Source organism: Alternaria hordeiaustralica (assembly GCF_023758085.1).
Source record: "Alternaria hordeiaustralica strain BMP 2776 chromosome Unknown scaffold_22, whole genome shotgun sequence".
NCBI lineage: Eukaryota > Fungi > Ascomycota > Dothideomycetes > Pleosporales > Pleosporaceae > Alternaria > Alternaria hordeiaustralica.
The window spans coordinates 332,682-351,017 of NW_026056794.1; the positions used below are offsets into that span (position 1 = coordinate 332,682).

An 18,336-nucleotide genomic window follows, 5' to 3' on the forward strand; every position below is an offset into this window, starting at 1 on the left:
AACGAGTCAGATTGTTGGCGTGTAGGTCGGTTGAAGAGGGGCTTCTAGTGTTGGTGTCGAGTTCATCGTATCGCTGGTGATGACCAAATCGCGTCAACATGCCGCTAGTCTTCACCTCGGTAACTGTACCTCAACATCGTCACGCTTCTATGACATCTCGACGCGGTGATTGCGAGCGCTGAAGCTACCGGCCTCATTCCTCATGGTGCGCAGGTAGTACAACATGTAAGCACCCATGGAGGTGCTACGTGGGTGGCTGTGGCGTTAGCGCCAGTGCCATCGATCTGGGCATTTGCAGGGTTCACGACCAACAATCACCAAGACGCGCTTGGACGGCGCGCCTCTCACAGCTGCTTCATTCGCCATGTCCTAGAATCCGATTAGAGTATACGGTCTACGACCTCTCCGATGGCTAACGATGCTCCGCAAACCCCGGCTGAGCGCCGCTTCCTGCGGCCCAGCGTAAGTCGCGTCTTCAGAGGCCATATAGGCAATGCGCTGACCACAAGCTATAGCTACGCAGCGCGACTATGGTGCAGCCCAAAACCGGCGAGCGCATCAAGAGATCCTTCACCCTACGAAGATCCCAACACCGACCGACCGAATCCTCCGAGTTCCTACTTGCGCCCGGCCAATACGATGCTGAGAGACACCGGGAGATGGGAAGAGTCGAGTTTGCAAAGGTGGTGCTTACGAACAAATCTCGACAAGGCTACGCGTATGCGACGAGTCCTATTGGAATTGGCATCATGAAGTGCTCATTGGCCTATGTCCTCGGATCGCTGGCGACGTTCGTACCAGCAATCGCAGGGTTACTAGGCAAGAACGATGGAAAGCACATAGTCGCGACTATCACTGTGTACTTCCACCCAGCTCGCTCGGCCGGTAGCATGCTGGAGGCTGTCATCTTGGCTTTCGCTGCCTTTCTGTATGCCGCCTTCGTATCCTTCTCTAGCATGGCCGTGTCCGCATACTTTGGAAACCAAGATCTCCTAGTCCTTGGGCATGTGATAGTGCTCATCGTATTCTGCGGAGGAGGTCTAGGGCTTGTTGGATGGACAAAACAGAAGCTTGGGAATCCACTGGTCAACGTGGCTTGCTCACTGACATCGCTAGCTCTCATTACGATCCTGACCAAGGAGGGAGCTGTTCAGGCAGCCAAGTTCTCCTACGTCAAAGTCTGGCAGGTTCTGAAGATGATAATCATGGGCTGTTCCGCCTCAGCACTTGTATCGCTCCTCGTACAACCAAAGTCGGCGCGCAACGAATTCCGCGATACGTTCATCCAGTCGACAGATGCTATGGCAGAAATGCTCAACAACATCACCCTTAGCTTCCTTTCCGGTGCTGAATCAGACCTCAAGAGCGAATCATATGTCGAAGCATCGAACAAGAGCCAGTCAACGTTCAAAACACTTGTAAAGAACCTGGGAGAAGCCAAGTTTGAGCACTACGCGCTGGGTACTGAGGAAGAGTACAGGATTCACGCGAAACTGGTCAAATGTCTAGAAAAGCTCATGCAGAGCTGTGGTGGATTGCGGAGCGCTGCGGAAACCCAATTTACACTGTTGGCGCAATCGGAGACCGAGCCCAGCGCCAGCGTCACATCGCAACGATCAATACCCGCTAATGGAACGGTAAACTCGTCGATATTCTCGGACCATACGATGTCCTTCAGTCCTCCGCAAATGTCTCCCAGTCTCAGCCATACCGAGAGGCGAACCAGCATCCTTGCATCTATCGACGAGTTACCGGAAAGTTCCCAAGCATATGCGTATCCCTCAGCAGCTGGATCCGACGACGAGTCCACTCCGACCAAGAAGAAGTCTGACCAAGTTGCGAACCTTTTGAAATCAGACCTTACGCCTGCTGACATGTTCTCGGTGTTCATTGCTAGCTTGGGACCACCAATGGTACGTCCAAGAGTCACTATCTGCGAATTGTGCTAACACCAGTAGAAATCCTTAGCATACACACTGCGCGAGGTCCTTTCTGAATTGCCTTTTGGACCTGGACCCGAGTACAACATGGCTATCAACGAGCACTTTCGCCACAGTCTAGTCGATGCTAAGGCCCTGTTCTCAGATGCACGTCGGGAAGCCCTCTCCGCTGTCTACAAGAACAAGATACCAACGAGGACAAGCTCTGCAGCCATTGCAGCAGACTTCGAGGAGGTTGCAGCAAGCTGTGGCTACTTTAGTTCGTCGCTGTTAGACTTCGCTGAAGACATGGTTTCGTTCCTTGACATACTCGAAGAGCTCAAAGCTAATGTCAATCGCTACCCGCGGCAAAGGACCTACACCTGGCTGAAATTCTGGCAACGTGGGCGCAAGAAGGATAAGGCGGGAGACAGCCCCGAGGAGGCCTATCTTGTTGATGAGACAGACGCCCACACACCAGGAGGCTCGCGTGAGATCCATAACCCCATCTACCGCAAGTCGACCCGTGGAGACCCGTATAAGCCAGAAAACGAGCAGCCACTTTCGTACCGCGTCTGGACATCATTGGCCGTCTTTAGAAGAGACGACCTCAAATACGCTGTCAAGGTTGGCATTGGCGCAGTCCTCTACGCCATGTGGTCCTTCATCCAGTCGACTCGAGGATTCTACGGTCACTGGCGTGGTGAGTGGGGCTTGTTGTCATACATGTTGGTGTGCTCGATGACCATCGGTGCCTCCAATACTACTGGTTTCCAACGTTTTGCTGGTACATGTCTCGGAGCTATACTGGCAATCGCCGCATGGATCGCCGCTGATGAGCATGCCTTTGTCTTGGGTTTCTTCGGCTGGGTCATCTCCCTGTTCTGCTTCTACATCATCGTTGGTAAGGGGAAGGGACCCATGGGTCGCTTCATTTTACTGACCTACAATCTCTCTGCACTTTACGCATACTCACTCTCCGTCAAGGACGATGATGACGACGACGATGAGGGTGGTATCTCACCCGAGATCTGGGAGATTGTGCTGCACCGTGTGGTTGCGGTGATGGTTGGATGCATATGGGGTATCATAGTGACGAGAGTCATCTGGCCTATCTCTGCGCGCCGCAAAGTCAAGAAGGGCACGTCCCTACTATGGCTAAAGATGGGGTTGATTTGGAAACGTGGACCTCTAAAGACCCTACTCGATGCAAACGAACGCACAAGCCGAACGTACACTTACATGTCCGAACGGGAAGAGCTAGAACTCCGTCGGTACCTTTCTCATCTGGACACGCTGCGAGCATCAGCTGCCGCAGAGTTCGAGCTCAAGGGCCCTTTCCCGGACAAGAGCTTCAAAGTCATTCTAGGCGCGACCAGCCGTATCTTGGATAGTTTCCATGCTATGAACGTCGTCATACTCAAAGACGTGAAGGCCTCGGAGGGAGAGAAAGAGGTCTTGAGGTATACCAAGAAAGAGTGGACGGACCTGAGTTGGCGCATCAGTCATCTCTTCTCTGGTGAGTCACACCTAACAAGCTTTCTTAAGAGCACAGGCTAACGATACGCAGTCATGGCCTCCTCAATGAAGTTGGCATACCCGCTCAACGACGTCTTGCCTAATATCGAACACACGCGAGATCGTCTACTAGCAAAGGTCTTTGAGTTCCGACAGAGTGGACTGGGAAAGGTCATTGCCAATGATGAAGATTACGAGTTGCTGTACGCGTACGCGTTAGTGACTGGGCAGCTCGCGCATGATCTCAACATCATTGGACAGGAGATCGAGAAGCTGTATGGTGTGCTGAGTGAGGAGGACTTGAAGTTACAGTAGATATGCAATGCACATAAACGCTGCGCCTCGCGATCTGTTTACGTTCTCTGTTTGAAACAGCATACGCTTCTTGACTTGTGTTATGGATGTGGTGATTGCCACCCTTAGTCTCCGCGGTAATAACGCAGGTGCAGTAGTTCGCTTGTGATGATCCTAAATGAGTCACCATGATAGATGCGGCACACCTCGTAGCACGATGGCCTAGGCGTCGATGATCTCAATGCGTCATCCATCGTCGATGCCAATGTCGCTGTATGCGTGTTGTCGCGTAATGGGCTTCGCAAGGTCACCACATGGGCAAGAAGTGTCCAGCAATGAGCTGCGACACCATCGATTTACTCAGACGAATAAGCTTTGGGGCCATCCGGCGTTGACCCACGTAGTAATTGTGCCTAATTTACGCATCTAGTGGTCGCGAAACGTTGCCACACAGCTGATCCTGGGACTTGAAACTTTGGGGTTGAAGTTCGCGATACGAAGGCCACGGTCACACTCTGTGATCAGACAGGAAGCTCATTCGCGATACTTTAGGACTATCGTAACGCATTAGCGGTAGTCTTTGTTTTGGCGGGTGCATTGATGGTGTTGTTGGTGTCTGGGGTCGGGATCGTAAAACGACTAGTGGCAGGCACGTGATGAGCTTGGCGCTCTAAGCGATCACGCGCACCTGCCCAGGTCGGATCCTCAATATTCTGCGAACGTCTTGCCGCGACTCTCGATACTAACCTCCAGGACAACCAACCCGTCAAAATGTAAGGAATACCGATTGCATACCCTCAGCATTGCTTCGAAGAGCGCTTCCGCACCCGCAACCACGCCGCCGACTCGCAGTGGTGCTCAGCAAGCGCTCACGACGTGGCGAACCCCTCTTTTCACGATAGCACTTTCCATCGCCCACGACCGTACAATTGATCAAAATGCTGACCGATTGTGCCTCACAGGGTCAACCTCCGCACTCAGAAGCGCCTCGCGGCCTCCGTGGTCGGTTGCGGAAAGCGCAAGATCTGGCTCGACCCCAACGAGACCAGCGAAATCGCCAACGCCAACTCCCGCCAGACCGTCCGCAAGCTCGTCCAGGATGGCCTCATCATCCGCAAGCCCGTCACCATGCACTCGCGTGCCCGCGCCCGGGAGCTGACCGCCGCTCGACGAATTGGCCGACACCGTGGTTTCGGTAAGAGGAAGGGTACCAAGGACGCTCGTATGCCAAGGTACGCAATCACGATGCCACTCCCGCAATGGACTCGACAGAGATCCATTGTTGGGAGTGAAGGATGAAGGAGACTGTTTGCTGATGCGGATGTCTATAGCCAAATCGTCTGGATGCGCCGTCTCCGTGTCCTCCGCCGTCTCCTCGTCAAGTACCGTGCCGCCGGAAAGATCGACAAGCACCTCTACCACGAGCTCTACCACCTGTCCAAGGGTAACACCTTCAAGCACAAGCGTGCTCTCGTTGAACACGTACGTCCGCCATGACATCATGACTATGTCAAAACCCCGCTCCATGCTCGGCTACTGACATGCATCGTAGATCCACAAGGCCAAGGCTGAGAAGGCCCGCGAGAGGGCTATCCAGGAAGAGATGGACGCCAAGCGCGCGAAGACCAAGGCGGCGAGGGAGAGGAGGCAGGAGCGTGTCCAGCAGAAGCGTCAAGCTCAGTTTGGCGACGATGCGGAGTAAACACGGGATATCATGATGAACACCTGGCGTGGGTCTTTTCAAGGTTAAAGGAGGGCGTCAATCTCCTTTTTATCTGGGCATATGCGGTCATGTTTCATGTTACGTCTGTGAAGGACTCTTCTCTCCATGCATACTCGACCGACAAGGCTGCCCTCACTCTGATCACCGATGCTATGAGTGTACCAAAAAGGATATGCGCATCGGAATTAGAAACCAGTAGTCAAACTTGGAGTTGGTCTGCTTTCATGCATTGTCTGTGGATATGATTGCGTGATGCTTGCTTGAATGGTTCTCATTCGCATTCCTGAAAGTACCCCGGATTATCCAATTCCCATGACACGGACGCCATACACCCTGTTACCTGCTTAGGGTATCAAATAACCAAAGCGCCTTATCCAAACACCTCGTGCTGAGCCAACCTTGGTGACATGACTATGCCTTTAGATCTAGGTTTCATCAGTACATGTTCTCACCCATCGCAGGTTATTACTCACCAACTTGAGTGCGGCCCTATGCACGTTCCTCGTAAAGTTGAGCATAGCCTTCGCCTTGTTGTTCCCCCTCTGCAGCCGCCTGTAACCCTCCTGCACATGACTCGGCTGGACTGGCTCCCTCGCCTCCTCCGGCGGATCAAACAGACCACGCTCTCTCTTCCTCTTGAGCCTATTCTGCTCACCACCATGGTTCTTCTTATAGAGATCTTCCGCATCCTTGACCTTGAGCGCCTCCTCCGTAAGCGTCTGCACAATTTCAAAAGTCAAGAAACCGAGGATATCGATGATATCGTCAGAAGGCTTGGAATCAGTAATGAGACCGAACCCAGCCCATTCTTTGAAACGCTTGCCTTTGCGGTAGGTGAAGGATGCTTGGCGGCAGTCAGACCAGTGGACGTACTCCTCCCTCGTCATGTCTTTGGTACGTTCATCCGCGTTCTTGAGGCGTTGGAGGGTAGCGTAGTTCATTTCCTCTTCTTCCTCGTCTTCGACGTCGTCCTTTTGTGGGGGGAATTCAGTGAAGAAGGAATGCACGTCCCAGACTAAATCAACTTTTGCGCGCTTGGCTTTCTTCGAGGCGTCGACGGGGGCGGCGCCGGGGCCTCCTGCTCCTACCACGCCGGCGGCTATGTCTGCGTCCCCGGCTCCGACGTCGGCGCCGCCGTCGCCGCCTTTGTCGTCCGAGTCTTTGACGGAGCGTCGCACGTCTTTCCATTGCAGGAAGTGCCGAAGGCGGGAGATTTTGGCGCGGTCGTGCCGGATCAACATGAAGAGGTCGTCTGTGGATATAGATTTGCTGCCGCGGCGTGTGGCCAGGGCTGTGCATTCTCGTAGCATGTGCTGGACTTGGTCTTGGACGATTGATTCGATCAGCGTGGTTGTTTCGGGGGAGGGTTCGCCGGTTTCGCCGGAGACGAACATCATCTGTGGGATCGTTAGATTGAGGCCGACGTCGAAATTAACGTCGAATGCGAGCAGAGCTTCTGGAGATGCGGGCCGAGACATTGGAGGCGAAGAAAGCGCAGGGGAGGATGTAAAAGAGGCCATGGTGGTGGCCTCTTGCAACATGGTTGGGGGGAAGGGTGTGAGTCAAGGAAATGTGTGGGTGGTACAAGTGCTGGGGGCATCTTGTGGGTGAGCTTTTTTGGGAGCTCGCTTGCATCTTTGCAAGACGGGATGGGGTGGGAGATGAGATGATTGTAGGTGAAGTAGAGTTGGGGCCATGTTGGCTGTCCGTCTGTAACGTGACTGCGAATGAACAAGAACAATAACCCATATTCGATGTATGAACATTGAAGTAATGTGGGAAGGAATTTCCAGAGTCTTCAAACGACTTAATCGAAAGGTGAAATTGTGTTGATGCTTGGGTAGGCGCGCGTAACAGCGTCCTTCGTGTACAGGGAAGGATGTGAAGGTCGATAATGTTATAGGCAGCGCAGTTCAACCCAAACTTTCAGAAGTCCATCTCTTTCTTGTTTGGAGTGTTAAAGAAAAGTCATGAGAAGACCACAAGAAGAAGATGCAATTGACTAACCTGTTGGATCTCCGTCCGATACTTGGCCATCTTATCCTTGTCCGACATGGTGCCTTACTCCGTCGCCCCAAGGCTCCTATAATCATACAAAGCGCGTCGCCAACTTCTAACAGCTATACAAGACAGAGAGTCGAACACAAGAGGCGTGGGGCGCGGCGAGGAATGTGAATGGAGTCCGGGGGTGGGACGCGGTTTGCGGTCTACTAGCGCGATTTCAGACGATGCCTGATGCGACAGCACGGGTTGGCCCGGGCACGCTCAGCCCTACCACATGCAAATCATCAGCCCCGCCTAACTTTTTGTCAATTTGGCGACCAACCCCACCACGACTTTCACCCCACGCGTCAAAACTGCCCATCATGCTGTATCTCGTGGGTCTCGGCTTGGCGGACGAAAAGGACATCACTGTCAAAGGTCTGGACATTGTGAAGAAGGCGGAGCGCGTCTACCTCGAGGCGTACACGGCGGTGCTGCTGGTGGAGAAGGATGTGCTTGTGAGTCGAAGATGCGATTGACCGGTGAGGCGCTGGGAAACTAATTATCACGGCAGTAGGAAGCTTTCTATGGCCGCGAAGTCATCATAGCCGACCGCGAAATGGTCGAGTCGTCCAGCGACGATATCCTCAAAGATGCTGACAAAGTCGACGTCGCATTCCTTGTCGTAGGCGATCCATTCGGGTATGTTCCCTTACGAATACATACTACGCCTATCTAACACCCAACAGAGCGACCACACACACCGACCTCGTCCTCCGCGCCCGCGAACTCTCTATCCCCACCCGCTCCATCCCCAACGCCAGCATCCTGACCTCGATTGGCACGACTGGCCTACAACTCTACAACTTCGGGCAAACCGTTTCCATGGTCTTCTTCCTTGACAACTGGAAACCCGCCTCCTTCTACGACCGCATCAAGGAGAACGTGTCCATCGGCCTACACACGCTCGTCCTCCTCGACATCAAGGTCAAGGAGCAGAGTTTAGAGAACATGGCGCGCGGACGCAAGATCTACGAGCCGCCGCGGTACATGACTGTTGCACAGTGTGCGCAGCAGATGCTGGAGATTGAGGAGGATGTCAAGCAGGAGGGTGCTTACACCAAGGAGAGTCTGGCTGTGGGTGTTGCGCGCGTTGGTGCGGAGGATGAGAAGATTGTTGCTGGAACATTGGCACAGCTGTGTGAGGCGGATCTGGGGAAGCCGCTGCACAGTCTGGTGCTACTGGGTCGGCGGACACACGACCTTGAAAGGGATTTCCTCGAGGAGTTCGCCGTGGACAAGGAGAAGTTCAGGGAGGTCTGGAACAGAGACTATGGGGGCAAGCAATGAGTTGGCATGTAGCAGCACGCGAAATCGCTTAGATGCGGCTCTTGTTCTGATGAATCACCAAAATCCAATGTCAATATGCCATACTGAGACTGACAGACGACGCTGGGCATTGCGTGCGTAACCATAGTTGCCTCTACTCGATCCTGCATTCTGTCCATGTCTGCGCTGTTCGCTCGCGAATGCTGACCACATGTCGTATACATGTGTTATCCTGTTTCTTTTCCGTCGTTCCAGTTCTCCATGTATTCGACATGGTATCGTCCTTGCATCTATATCCCATCTTCGAAGACTTTCCTCATCGTTGCGATGCACTTTTCCAACTCCTGCTCTTGTAACGGGTGAAGGGCCAAGCAGAGCCTGAACCGATGCTCTGGAAATGGCTCGTGAGAAGGGAACATTTTGATACTTCGAGACCACTTCCAGTCTCCTTGTATTACTATTTTTGGGTCTACATGCGCGAGCGCCGTTGTTCTTAATAGTATGTTCCGCCACCATCCAACATCGCTCATCTTACTGATGAGAGTCCTATCTTTACGGGCATGAACCGCAAGTGCCACGATCTTGCGTATGATCCAACAGCTACAAGTGTGTATACTTTTCTTCTCCATAAGCGAAGGCCAGATCATCCGGATGGTAAAGGCGTAATATTCTTCGCAGATACGAGCGATCAAACGCCAACTCTTGTCTGCAATGAACTGTCGTACAAGGAGGGGACGGTGTTCCCATACGGTGATCTCTCGGAGATAACTATGCAGGGCCATGGGAACTTTTTCGAGGAAGTTCAGTAGGTGAAGTGGACCGCATGGGAACACTATATCATTGCGACATATAACGATGTTTTTCGTCTCTTCCTTCAGTTGCCGGCAAACATGTTTAAGCTGGTTGACCTCCCTGGCGGTCTCGAGGCTGTTGTCGAGCTGTTTTGCATACCAATCTTGCTCGCGTTCCTTTTTGGAAGGTCTCTTTTCCATGACAGGGACCGCGTAGAAGCGGAATATTCCGGAGTTGCTGGATGGTTCTTCGCGACATACCACACCTCTCGGGTTCGTGAGAGTGTATTCGTAGACTATATTTCTGAGCTCAGCAGGGAGTTGGAAGAAATGGCAAGTGCCATCCGGGGAGGGTTGGCTTGGATCCATGATGTCTTTGCGGCGGTTCGGAGTGGCGGGGTTTTGATTGCGTTGGGTCGAGAAGTCGATCTTTAGGGACGTGGGGATATTGAGATAGTAGATAGTAGATGGTAGATGGTAGATGGTAGATAGTAGATAGTAGATGGTAGATAGTAGATGGTAGATAGTAGATGGTAGATAGTAGATAGTAGATGGTAGATAGTAGATGGTGCGATGTCTTTGGACGAGTGTACTGTATTTTTATATCGCCCTGCACATTACCAATATGGTTGAGTGGCCGTCCTTCGGTTGCCGTCTATTGGTACCTTACTGCGTTAGTGGATCCAGATAGGGATGAACCACCCACAACTTCTGCATTTTAAATGTTATCTGTCAGAGAATAGATCTTTGGGTCAGAAAATCTGCTCCTTTCCAACAACAGACAGTGGTGATCTTTCATTTATGTTCCCTTGCAATGCTGATTGCGGAACGAATGTAGCCATAAGTACATCGTACAAGACGTCGCCCGTCGAAATGCACCGGTGGTGTCCTGTTCAGGTGTGATGCCTAGATTTTGGGGGACGAAATAATAGTTGGAGAGTTCGGATAGTATTAGTAGGCTAGAATGTTGATCGCAGCGCTACTGCAGCTCTTCGCCTAATACTAAGCGACGCCCATGGATAGAGGTTTAGAAGTGTCTCTCCACGAACATCTTTTGGACACTGCGTGATGTGACGTGCGAGATTGATGCAGTTGGTAGCTGCCTGGGCATTTGCCTGGGTGGAGGTAGAAGTTGCGAGGTCAAGCCCTTGAGAGGTAAGTGCGTCTGACGTCACACCACAGTCATTCATTGGCCGAGGCAACCACAAAGCATCACGATGATCTGTACAATCTGATCGGCCCGCTTCTATTCTTCCGCTTGCAGCAGTCTTTACAAAGATTCAACCATTCAGGACTAGCGCACTGACGATGTCCAAACCTACCGACGCCATAGTAGATTCCGGCTCGCCCGGTAAGCGGCTTCTTCAGGATGTCATCAATACGCCCTCCACTCGCACGCCTTTACCTTTGGATAGAAATAGCGGTACTGAATTATATCGACAACACAGTCGCAAGGAAGAGAACATGCAGAATCCAAAGATGAAGAGGGTCGCATCAAGACCGCAGACCTCCAGCTCAAGACGCTCGGCAAATGGCTACATGCCCATAGAAGACTATGGGCTGATTGGAAATATGAGAACATGCGCCATGGTCGCAACAGACGGAGGAATCGGTATGTATATTCTGCGAACCGTATGTTACCCACATACTGACTTTGTACGCCTACTCCAGATTACATGTGTTGGCCCTACTTCGACTCCCCGTCTGTCTTCTGTCGCATTCTGGACAAGGAAAAGGGCGGGCACTTCAGCATAGGGCCCACCGGCGACGATACATGTACGACTAAACAGCAGTATCTACCTGCGAGCAATATTCTCCAAACACGCTACCTGAAGGAGGAGGGGGTCATGAACGTCGTGGACTTCTTTCCAAGACCGAATGACAAGAACTGGGACGAAAAGTATCATGCGAACGTACTCGCGAGCAACCATACAGGAAGCGTACCAGAACGTCCCGATCTGAAGAAGTGGCTAGTCAGGCGGGTAGAATGTATGCGGGGCAAAGTTGACGTGTGCGTCGAGGTCTTCCCTGCTTTCAACTACGCGCAGGACAAGCATACGACCGAGATTGTCGACATGGGCAAGACTGGCCAAGGACATTGCCTGCAACGTGTCACCTTCAAATCAAAAGACCTCTCCCTGGAGCTCAACGCAACGATCGATTGTGGGGATGAACCCGACGGCGTTTGCCCAAGAGTGGTTTTTGAGAAGTCACCGGAGCCACAAGACCTGGGCGATGGTGTCACGACCGCTTTCACTTTGAACGAAGGTCAAGCCGTATCCTTCATACTGCGCGACGCGGAAGATCACAGCCCAGATGTAATTGAGACTGAACAGGTTCAAGAGCTACAGACCAACACCCAAATGTACTGGGCCAGGTGGATAGAGCAGAGCAAGTATAAAGGCCGATGGGAAGAGGTGGTTACGCGGAGTCTGCTGATTCTCAAGATGCTGACCTTCGAGCCAAGCGGAGCAATCGTTGCTGCACCGACTTTCTCTCTGCCCGAGGACTTTGGTGGATCGCGAAACTGGGACTACCGCTACTCCTGGGTGCGCGATGCGTCGTTCACCATCTACACCTTTCTCCGGATGGGTATTAGCCATGAAGCTGAAGCCTACATAAGCTACATCTTCCAACGTGTCAAAGAGGCCAAAGCGCGGCAAGGAGCTTTGCCAATCATGATGACCATCTGGGGCGGCACAGACATTCCAGAGCTCGAACTACCCCACTTGGAGGGATACAGGGCTAGCCAACCGGTGCGGATCGGCAATGGCGCGGCTTTCCATGTACAGCTTGACATTTACGGGGAGTTGATGGATGGCATCTACCTCGTGAATAGGTTCTCGCGTCCCATCTCATATGATCAGTGGCTCCTTGTCCGACATATCGCGGACTACGTATGTACTGTCTGGAAAGAGCCCGACATGTCGATCTGGGAAGTCCGCGGCAAGAAGCAGAACTTTGTGTACAGCAAGATGATGCTGTGGGTAGCCCTGGATCGGGCATTGCGCCTGGCAGACAAGAGGAGCTTCCCATGTCCGCATCGAGCCGAGTGGTACAGGGTCCGCGATGAGATCTACGAGGAAGTCATGGAGAAGGGCTACAACACCGACATGGAGTGCTTCATCCAGAGCTACGAGTCGAATGATATCCTGGATTCGGCGGTCTTGATTGCGCCTCTGGTCTTCTTCATATCTCCGACTGATCCGCGCTTCCTCAAGACTCTCGACCGCATACTCAAGGCTCCTGAGAAGGGCGGGCTGACGAGTACCGGTTTGGTGTACAGGTACAATCACGCCCTGAGCGACGATGGCGTGGGTGGGCAAGAAGGCGCTTTTAGCATGTGCACGTTTTGGCTCGTCGAGGCGTTGACAAGGGTAAGCGGTCTGCGTTGCAACACAAAGTTTTGCTTTTTACTGACATCACAGGCTGGCGCGTACAACGAGAAGTACCTGTTACAGGCGGTAACTATCTTCGAAAACATGCTGAGTTTCGGAAATCATTTGCACATCTTCTCAGAGGAGATTGCGCGCTCGGGGGAGCAGTTGGGCAACACACCACAGGCGTTCAGCCACCTGGCGGTGATTTCAGCGGCATTCAACCTGGACAAGACGTTGACTTTGCGACGCAAGTAGAGTGGCATGGAGGATGGTAGCGATAGATGGCAATGCAAACCAGACGCTGAAACGTGCATGCATGTTCTAGATGGGCGCGCTAATCTAACGCACAGGGACGATCAGCAGCTAGCACGTCATGGCTTGCATCGTTGCACAGCCGGAAATCGATCTAATGTCGCTAGCTGGAGGATGCCGTACTCTTGGAAGGAATGTGTGGCGCCGGCTACCAACCGCCCCTGGCGCACTGACTGGGCAATCTCCCAGGCTGAGCCGCGCAACTTTCAAGGCTTTCCTGCCCTTTGCACCTCTGGACAACGCACCCCAACCCATCGCCAGCGGGCCATGACATAGCACCCCCATAATATCTTCCTTCACTCTCTATAATTCTACATTCGCTCTCTTGTCGGCCTCTTTTTCGCGTCGTCCACGTACCACACCCGTGCCGTCATCTTCAACTGCCCACCTACCTACGCGTCGCAATCCGCACTTCACTCTCACCACCCGCCATCATGTCGCTTTCATCCACCTCCTCCTCTTCCTCCTCCTACAGCGTAACGAACCTTTCCGTTATTGATGAAAAGCTCGAGATGCCACCTCCGCCCACAGAACTCCTCGTCAGAGACTTCGGTTGGCCATCGGTTTCTCCGCGCTACCGCGGCGACCACACGCAAGAAAGCAACCCCGACTGGGAACACGACCCGCTTGATTGCGAAAAGGCCAAGGCAGAGGCCTTTGAGAAGATGGAGCGAAGCTACGCCCTCTACATGGCCAATCTTGAGAAGAAGCCGCCCGTGCAGAAGAAGAAGGCCACCTGGGCTCGCTTCCTACCTTGGGTGCGTGTCTAACGCACTCTATCGACTGCCCGTCGCCTACACAACAATGGCCAAACATGACCATTGAAGGCTTCGCGGAGAGGCGCGGTCGCTGCGACACAAACCTCGCAGCGCCTATTCACGACGTCGCCTCGAAAATTTGGATACGCACCTGCCCGCCACAAACAATTTTCAAAAGATACCCATTGTTACGAAAGAAAAAGAGATACAACATCGATACCACCGGATTGGAGACAGGGAGGAAGCAATGCCGGTGCACACCCCGGCCCACGCATGATTCGGAGGCAGCTCGGAGTCTAGATCCGGCCTGCCGAGCCATGAGTGACGGGGGAAGGTGCGGGGCTATCTTCCACCTTGCGCCCTACACTGGAAGCAATCTTTGATACGCGTTTTCTTGTTCCCTTTGTTGCCCAAAAGCCTTGCGCTTCGCTCTACGATCTCGTTAGCATATACCCTTTTTGTATACCCAGTTTAGATTTTTTATCTTTTACGCCCGAGCGATATAATACTACTAATACATCAACGATTTTTCTTCACACTCCTGGTTCGTGGTGCATCTCGTCTCGGGGTTCGTATTGCGCCGCGGGGTTATAATCATCTCGACTATCGGGAATGATCACCCTCACTCCACTGTCATGCAGCGGTAGACCATTCCCGACCGTTGCACGCGGTAGATATATCTACATGGCTCCACTACACGACGTGTCGGAAATTTTTCTCAATATATCCTCCGTCGCCATTGCCTGGTTTCTCTTCGCTCGTTCCCCTTTAGCATTGACGCGCAGCTGACACTCACGCTCCCGTCACACAACCCCACTCGAAACATACCCAGCATATTCCATACCTGAACTACATCCATCATGGGTTCAATGCCAGAGAAGAAGACCATGCGTGCGCAACAGTACGATGCGCGGGACAACAAGCTCCACCTCAACGAGATACCCATCCCGACGCCGCGCGAACATGAGATTCTGGTCAAGATGGGCAGCGCATCTCTCTGCCACACCGATGCCATGCTCTTCGAGCCCAACGACCAAGGTCTGATTCTCGGCAAAAACCCCGTCACCATCGGTCACGAAGGCACCGGCAGAGTAGTTTCAACCGGCTCGGGAGACCTAGCCCGAACATTCAAAGAAGGTGACCCGGTTGGCTTCCTCTGCGCAGTCGACTGCTGCTTCGTGTGCTACGCCTGCAAGAACGTCCACAACGCGTGGTGCGCAACGGGCGAAACCAAGATCCAAGGGTTCAGCGCGGACGGCTATTTCGCCGAATACGCGGTCGTAGATGCTAGGGAAGCGATCATCCTCCCTGAGAACCGTCAGTCATATCTGATCTAGAACCAGAATACTAACCGCAGGCTGACATACCTCAACAGTCGACCCCAAGGCCTCAGCCCCCCTCTTCTGCGCAGGCGTAACAGCCTACCACGGCATCGCAGACTGCCAACTACCCGCCGGCTCCTGGCTCGCCGTAATCGGGTGCGGCGGCCTAGGTCACATGGGCATCCAATACGCCAAAGCCATGGGCCACAACGTCATCGCCATCGACATCACCGACGACGCGATAGAAGAAGCGCGCATCTGCGGCGCGGACTACACATTCAACTCCATGGCCGACAAGGACTGGAAGAAGAAGATCGTAGAGCTTACAAAAGGTGGTGTTCATGCGGCTGTTAACTTTACAGCGTCAAAGAAGAGTTATGATGATTGTCCCGCGATTGTCAAGGCGGGGCAGGGGATTATCATGGTGGTGGGGATTCCGCAGCAGCCGTTGGAGTTTAATGGGTTGGATATTGCGTTGGGAAGGTATCAGGTTAAGGGGTCGAGTAATGGGAGTAAGTTTGCTTTTCCATTTGTGTGAATGATGGAGGGGAGATGCTAACGGGTGCGTAGCTTGCTACAATATGAGAGAAGCAGTGGAGTTCTCGGCGAAGCACAACATTACCCCGCATATGACGACGTTCAAACTGGAGGAGGTGCCGAAGATGGTGGACTTGATGAACGCACACAAGGCGAAGGGACGGATGGGCGTTGTGTTTGACTGAAGACGTTGACCGTACGAGTGGAAGGCGCAAAATCTACCAAATTACAAGCGATGTGAGATGGAAGTCTTCCCCCGGTATACGCTCTGCTCATCCAGGGCTACCAAAGCAAATCCATGGCGGTCCAGAACCGGTTTTTGAAGGCTCTGACCTCACACCTTCGACTATAAAATGTTCGGTCATGGCAGCTCTCTCCTCTCCTCAATTCCATACTTCTTCCTCAAATATTAAAAAAATCTGGCCCACCACCTATGTCTGGCCTTTCTCTCCCTTCTTTTTTACAAAAACCCAACCCAGCTACTTTATGTCTGCTTCAAAACACCAACTTCAGTCAACATGTTCCTGAGTTTGGGGTACTGCTAATACACATTACTGCACGTTTATTCGGGGTTAGATTCTGCACGAAAACAAAAAAAATCTGAGCAGACACCTCATGTGCTGCTCTTTTGGGGAGTGTGTGCTTCGCACCCAAACCCAACCGAACAGCTTTCCAAATGGGCTTAAGCAGGGCTCAAAAGAACCCCAGGGATTGATCATGTTTGCGTCAAAACGAGACATCCTACAGATACATGAAGAAACCACTCTCATTTTTCTAATAAAAAAACACAGGCAGCATTGGCATGTTTCCAAAAGAAGTAATCGAGATCATCATGTCTGGTCTTCTGTCCCCTCTGTAGTCGCCGAGGAGCACTATAAAACAGCTGTTGTACTTTGCCCGCTAGTTGTCATCTGCAACAACGATTACCAAAAGTTATATCCAAAGTCTATGTTCTACTGTGACATGTGCTGGTTTCGCTCTTCTTCTCAAAATAAGGGGAAATATCTGCCATGAGTGGAACAGGAGTTCGCATAACCCAACATTCTCTCCTTCTTCTTGGTTTTGACTCTCCACCATCTACTTCGTATACTCAATTCTAAAACACATGTTTGACGAAGACATGGTGAGATTGTTTCTGCGGCAATAAAATCGAGTCCGTGTCTGTTCATGGCTCTGAAAGATTGGTTGTGGAATTACATGAGATCCTCACTATGGAAGTACTCAAAAGAAAACCATGTCTGGAACATGAGGAGTGTGCCCCGGGGTCATGCTATCACCCATGCTCGGTCCTAGCCTGGAGTCGGTGTACGGGCTTGCGAGAAGTACTTAAATACTTCTCCCCTTCGACTCCTCTCTCTGCTTTCCATTCCACACAACTTTCCATATTTACCTAAGACGTAACTGCACAAAGCCATGTGCTCCTGTCCTCTTCTTCTCCAAAACAAAAATACCCAGCTTCATGGACCGGCCCAAAAGCGAATCAAAAGACATCACAAGACAACGATGTGTTCCTCCCCATTTCTTCCGCCAACATCTCTCGCTTCCAAACACCTTCAACTGGAATTTATGTTGGAAAAGCACTTGGAACAAGATCCAGAGTCACTGTATACATGTTTCTGACTGCAGAGATTGAAACTTCGCAAGATACACCTGATGGGGCTGTGGCCTTCTTTGGCCGGTCTAGAAACTGAGAGCAGTCGAATATAAATAATCGCACTCCTCGGCTGTCCTCCATCCTTCACTATGCACACTTTCCGAGATTCACCAAAAGTGTAAGTGTACACAGCCATGACTTTCTGTCCTCTCTTTTTCCAAAAGACCTGTCGACATCTGTCATGTCCCAGCTGAGAAGTGGACAGCGATATATCAAAACTTCTTACCTGGTTCTTTTCCTGAGCTATCTTCTCATGACTCGACATTTTTCAAACTCCGAACAGTACCATGACACGTTCCATGTTTGGGTTCTGGTGTGCCAAAAGATTTCGTGGACGACTTTATGTCTTCGAGAGAAGAGCAGCAACTCAAAACTAGCCGCGAGCGCGTACATGGAGATTGGGTCGTACTGATTCTACAATTCAACACTCAAACTACTCGAGAGCTTTTTGATGAGCAGACTCGAGAGGACGGGGCTATATAAACACCACTTCGTCCTTCTCCGACATTCCAACACACCTCCTCCATCTATTTTCTAAAAGACGTCTGGGTGCGCTTTGATGTGTTGGCCTCTCTCCTCTTCCCAAAAACATATCGTCAAGCTGCACATGCAGGTGTCTTTGATTGCAAAAGTTATCATGCGGCAGTCCATGAACCAAGATGTTTTCTTCCAAAACTGGTATCCGTTTACTTGATGACCCAGCCTCGCGGTTCCCAATTTCAACTACTATCAGCCATTACCTAAAAGAAGAATGGGTTAAGGACATGTCTTCTGCAGAAGACACCGCACTTCCTACGTCACTGGGAACTTTTCCTG

General features: G+C 51.9%; 6 protein-coding genes across 6 annotated transcripts; 5 read left to right on the forward strand and 1 right to left on the reverse strand.

The window, feature by feature from the left end:
- Positions 1-408: 408 nt before the first annotated feature.
- J4E84_008574 (uncharacterized protein) lies at positions 409-5,433 on the forward strand (the record flags this gene model as incomplete). The annotated part of the gene is made up of 7 exons (XM_049391145.1): positions 409-462; positions 516-1,913; positions 1,959-3,438; positions 3,490-3,748; positions 4,694-4,963; positions 5,063-5,213; positions 5,284-5,433. 7 exons carry the CDS (start codon positions 409-411, stop codon positions 5,431-5,433), a joined length of 3,762 nt encoding a protein of 1,253 aa, XP_049241177.1.
- Positions 5,434-5,873: 440 nt separating this feature from the next.
- J4E84_008575 (uncharacterized protein) lies at positions 5,874-6,995 on the reverse strand (the record flags this gene model as incomplete). Its single annotated transcript, XM_049391146.1, has 2 exons — positions 5,874-5,879; positions 5,928-6,995. 2 exons carry the CDS (start codon positions 6,993-6,995, stop codon positions 5,874-5,876), a joined length of 1,074 nt encoding a protein of 357 aa, XP_049241178.1.
- Positions 6,996-7,820: 825 nt separating this feature from the next.
- On the forward strand, positions 7,821-8,787 carry DPH5 (diphthine synthase; the record flags this gene model as incomplete). The annotated part of the gene is made up of 3 exons (XM_049391147.1): positions 7,821-7,955; positions 8,015-8,139; positions 8,187-8,787. 3 exons carry the CDS (start codon positions 7,821-7,823, stop codon positions 8,785-8,787), a joined length of 861 nt encoding a protein of 286 aa, XP_049241179.1.
- Positions 8,788-11,144: 2,357 nt separating this feature from the next.
- Positions 11,145-13,192, forward strand: J4E84_008577 (uncharacterized protein; the record flags this gene model as incomplete). The annotated part of the gene is made up of 3 exons (XM_049391148.1): positions 11,145-11,169; positions 11,229-12,934; positions 12,986-13,192. 3 exons carry the CDS (start codon positions 11,145-11,147, stop codon positions 13,190-13,192), a joined length of 1,938 nt encoding a protein of 645 aa, XP_049241180.1.
- A 491-nt stretch (positions 13,193-13,683) lies between these two features.
- Positions 13,684-14,328, forward strand: J4E84_008578 (uncharacterized protein; the record flags this gene model as incomplete). The annotated part of the gene is made up of 2 exons (XM_049391149.1): positions 13,684-14,007; positions 14,308-14,328. 2 exons carry the CDS (start codon positions 13,684-13,686, stop codon positions 14,326-14,328), a joined length of 345 nt encoding a protein of 114 aa, XP_049241181.1.
- Positions 14,329-14,867: 539 nt separating this feature from the next.
- J4E84_008579 (uncharacterized protein) lies at positions 14,868-16,051 on the forward strand (the record flags this gene model as incomplete). Its single annotated transcript, XM_049391150.1, has 3 exons — positions 14,868-15,324; positions 15,383-15,841; positions 15,900-16,051. The coding sequence occupies 3 exons, from the start codon at positions 14,868-14,870 to the stop codon at positions 16,049-16,051; spliced, it is 1,068 nt and encodes a 355-aa protein (XP_049241182.1).
- Positions 16,052-18,336: the final 2,285 nt, after the last annotated feature.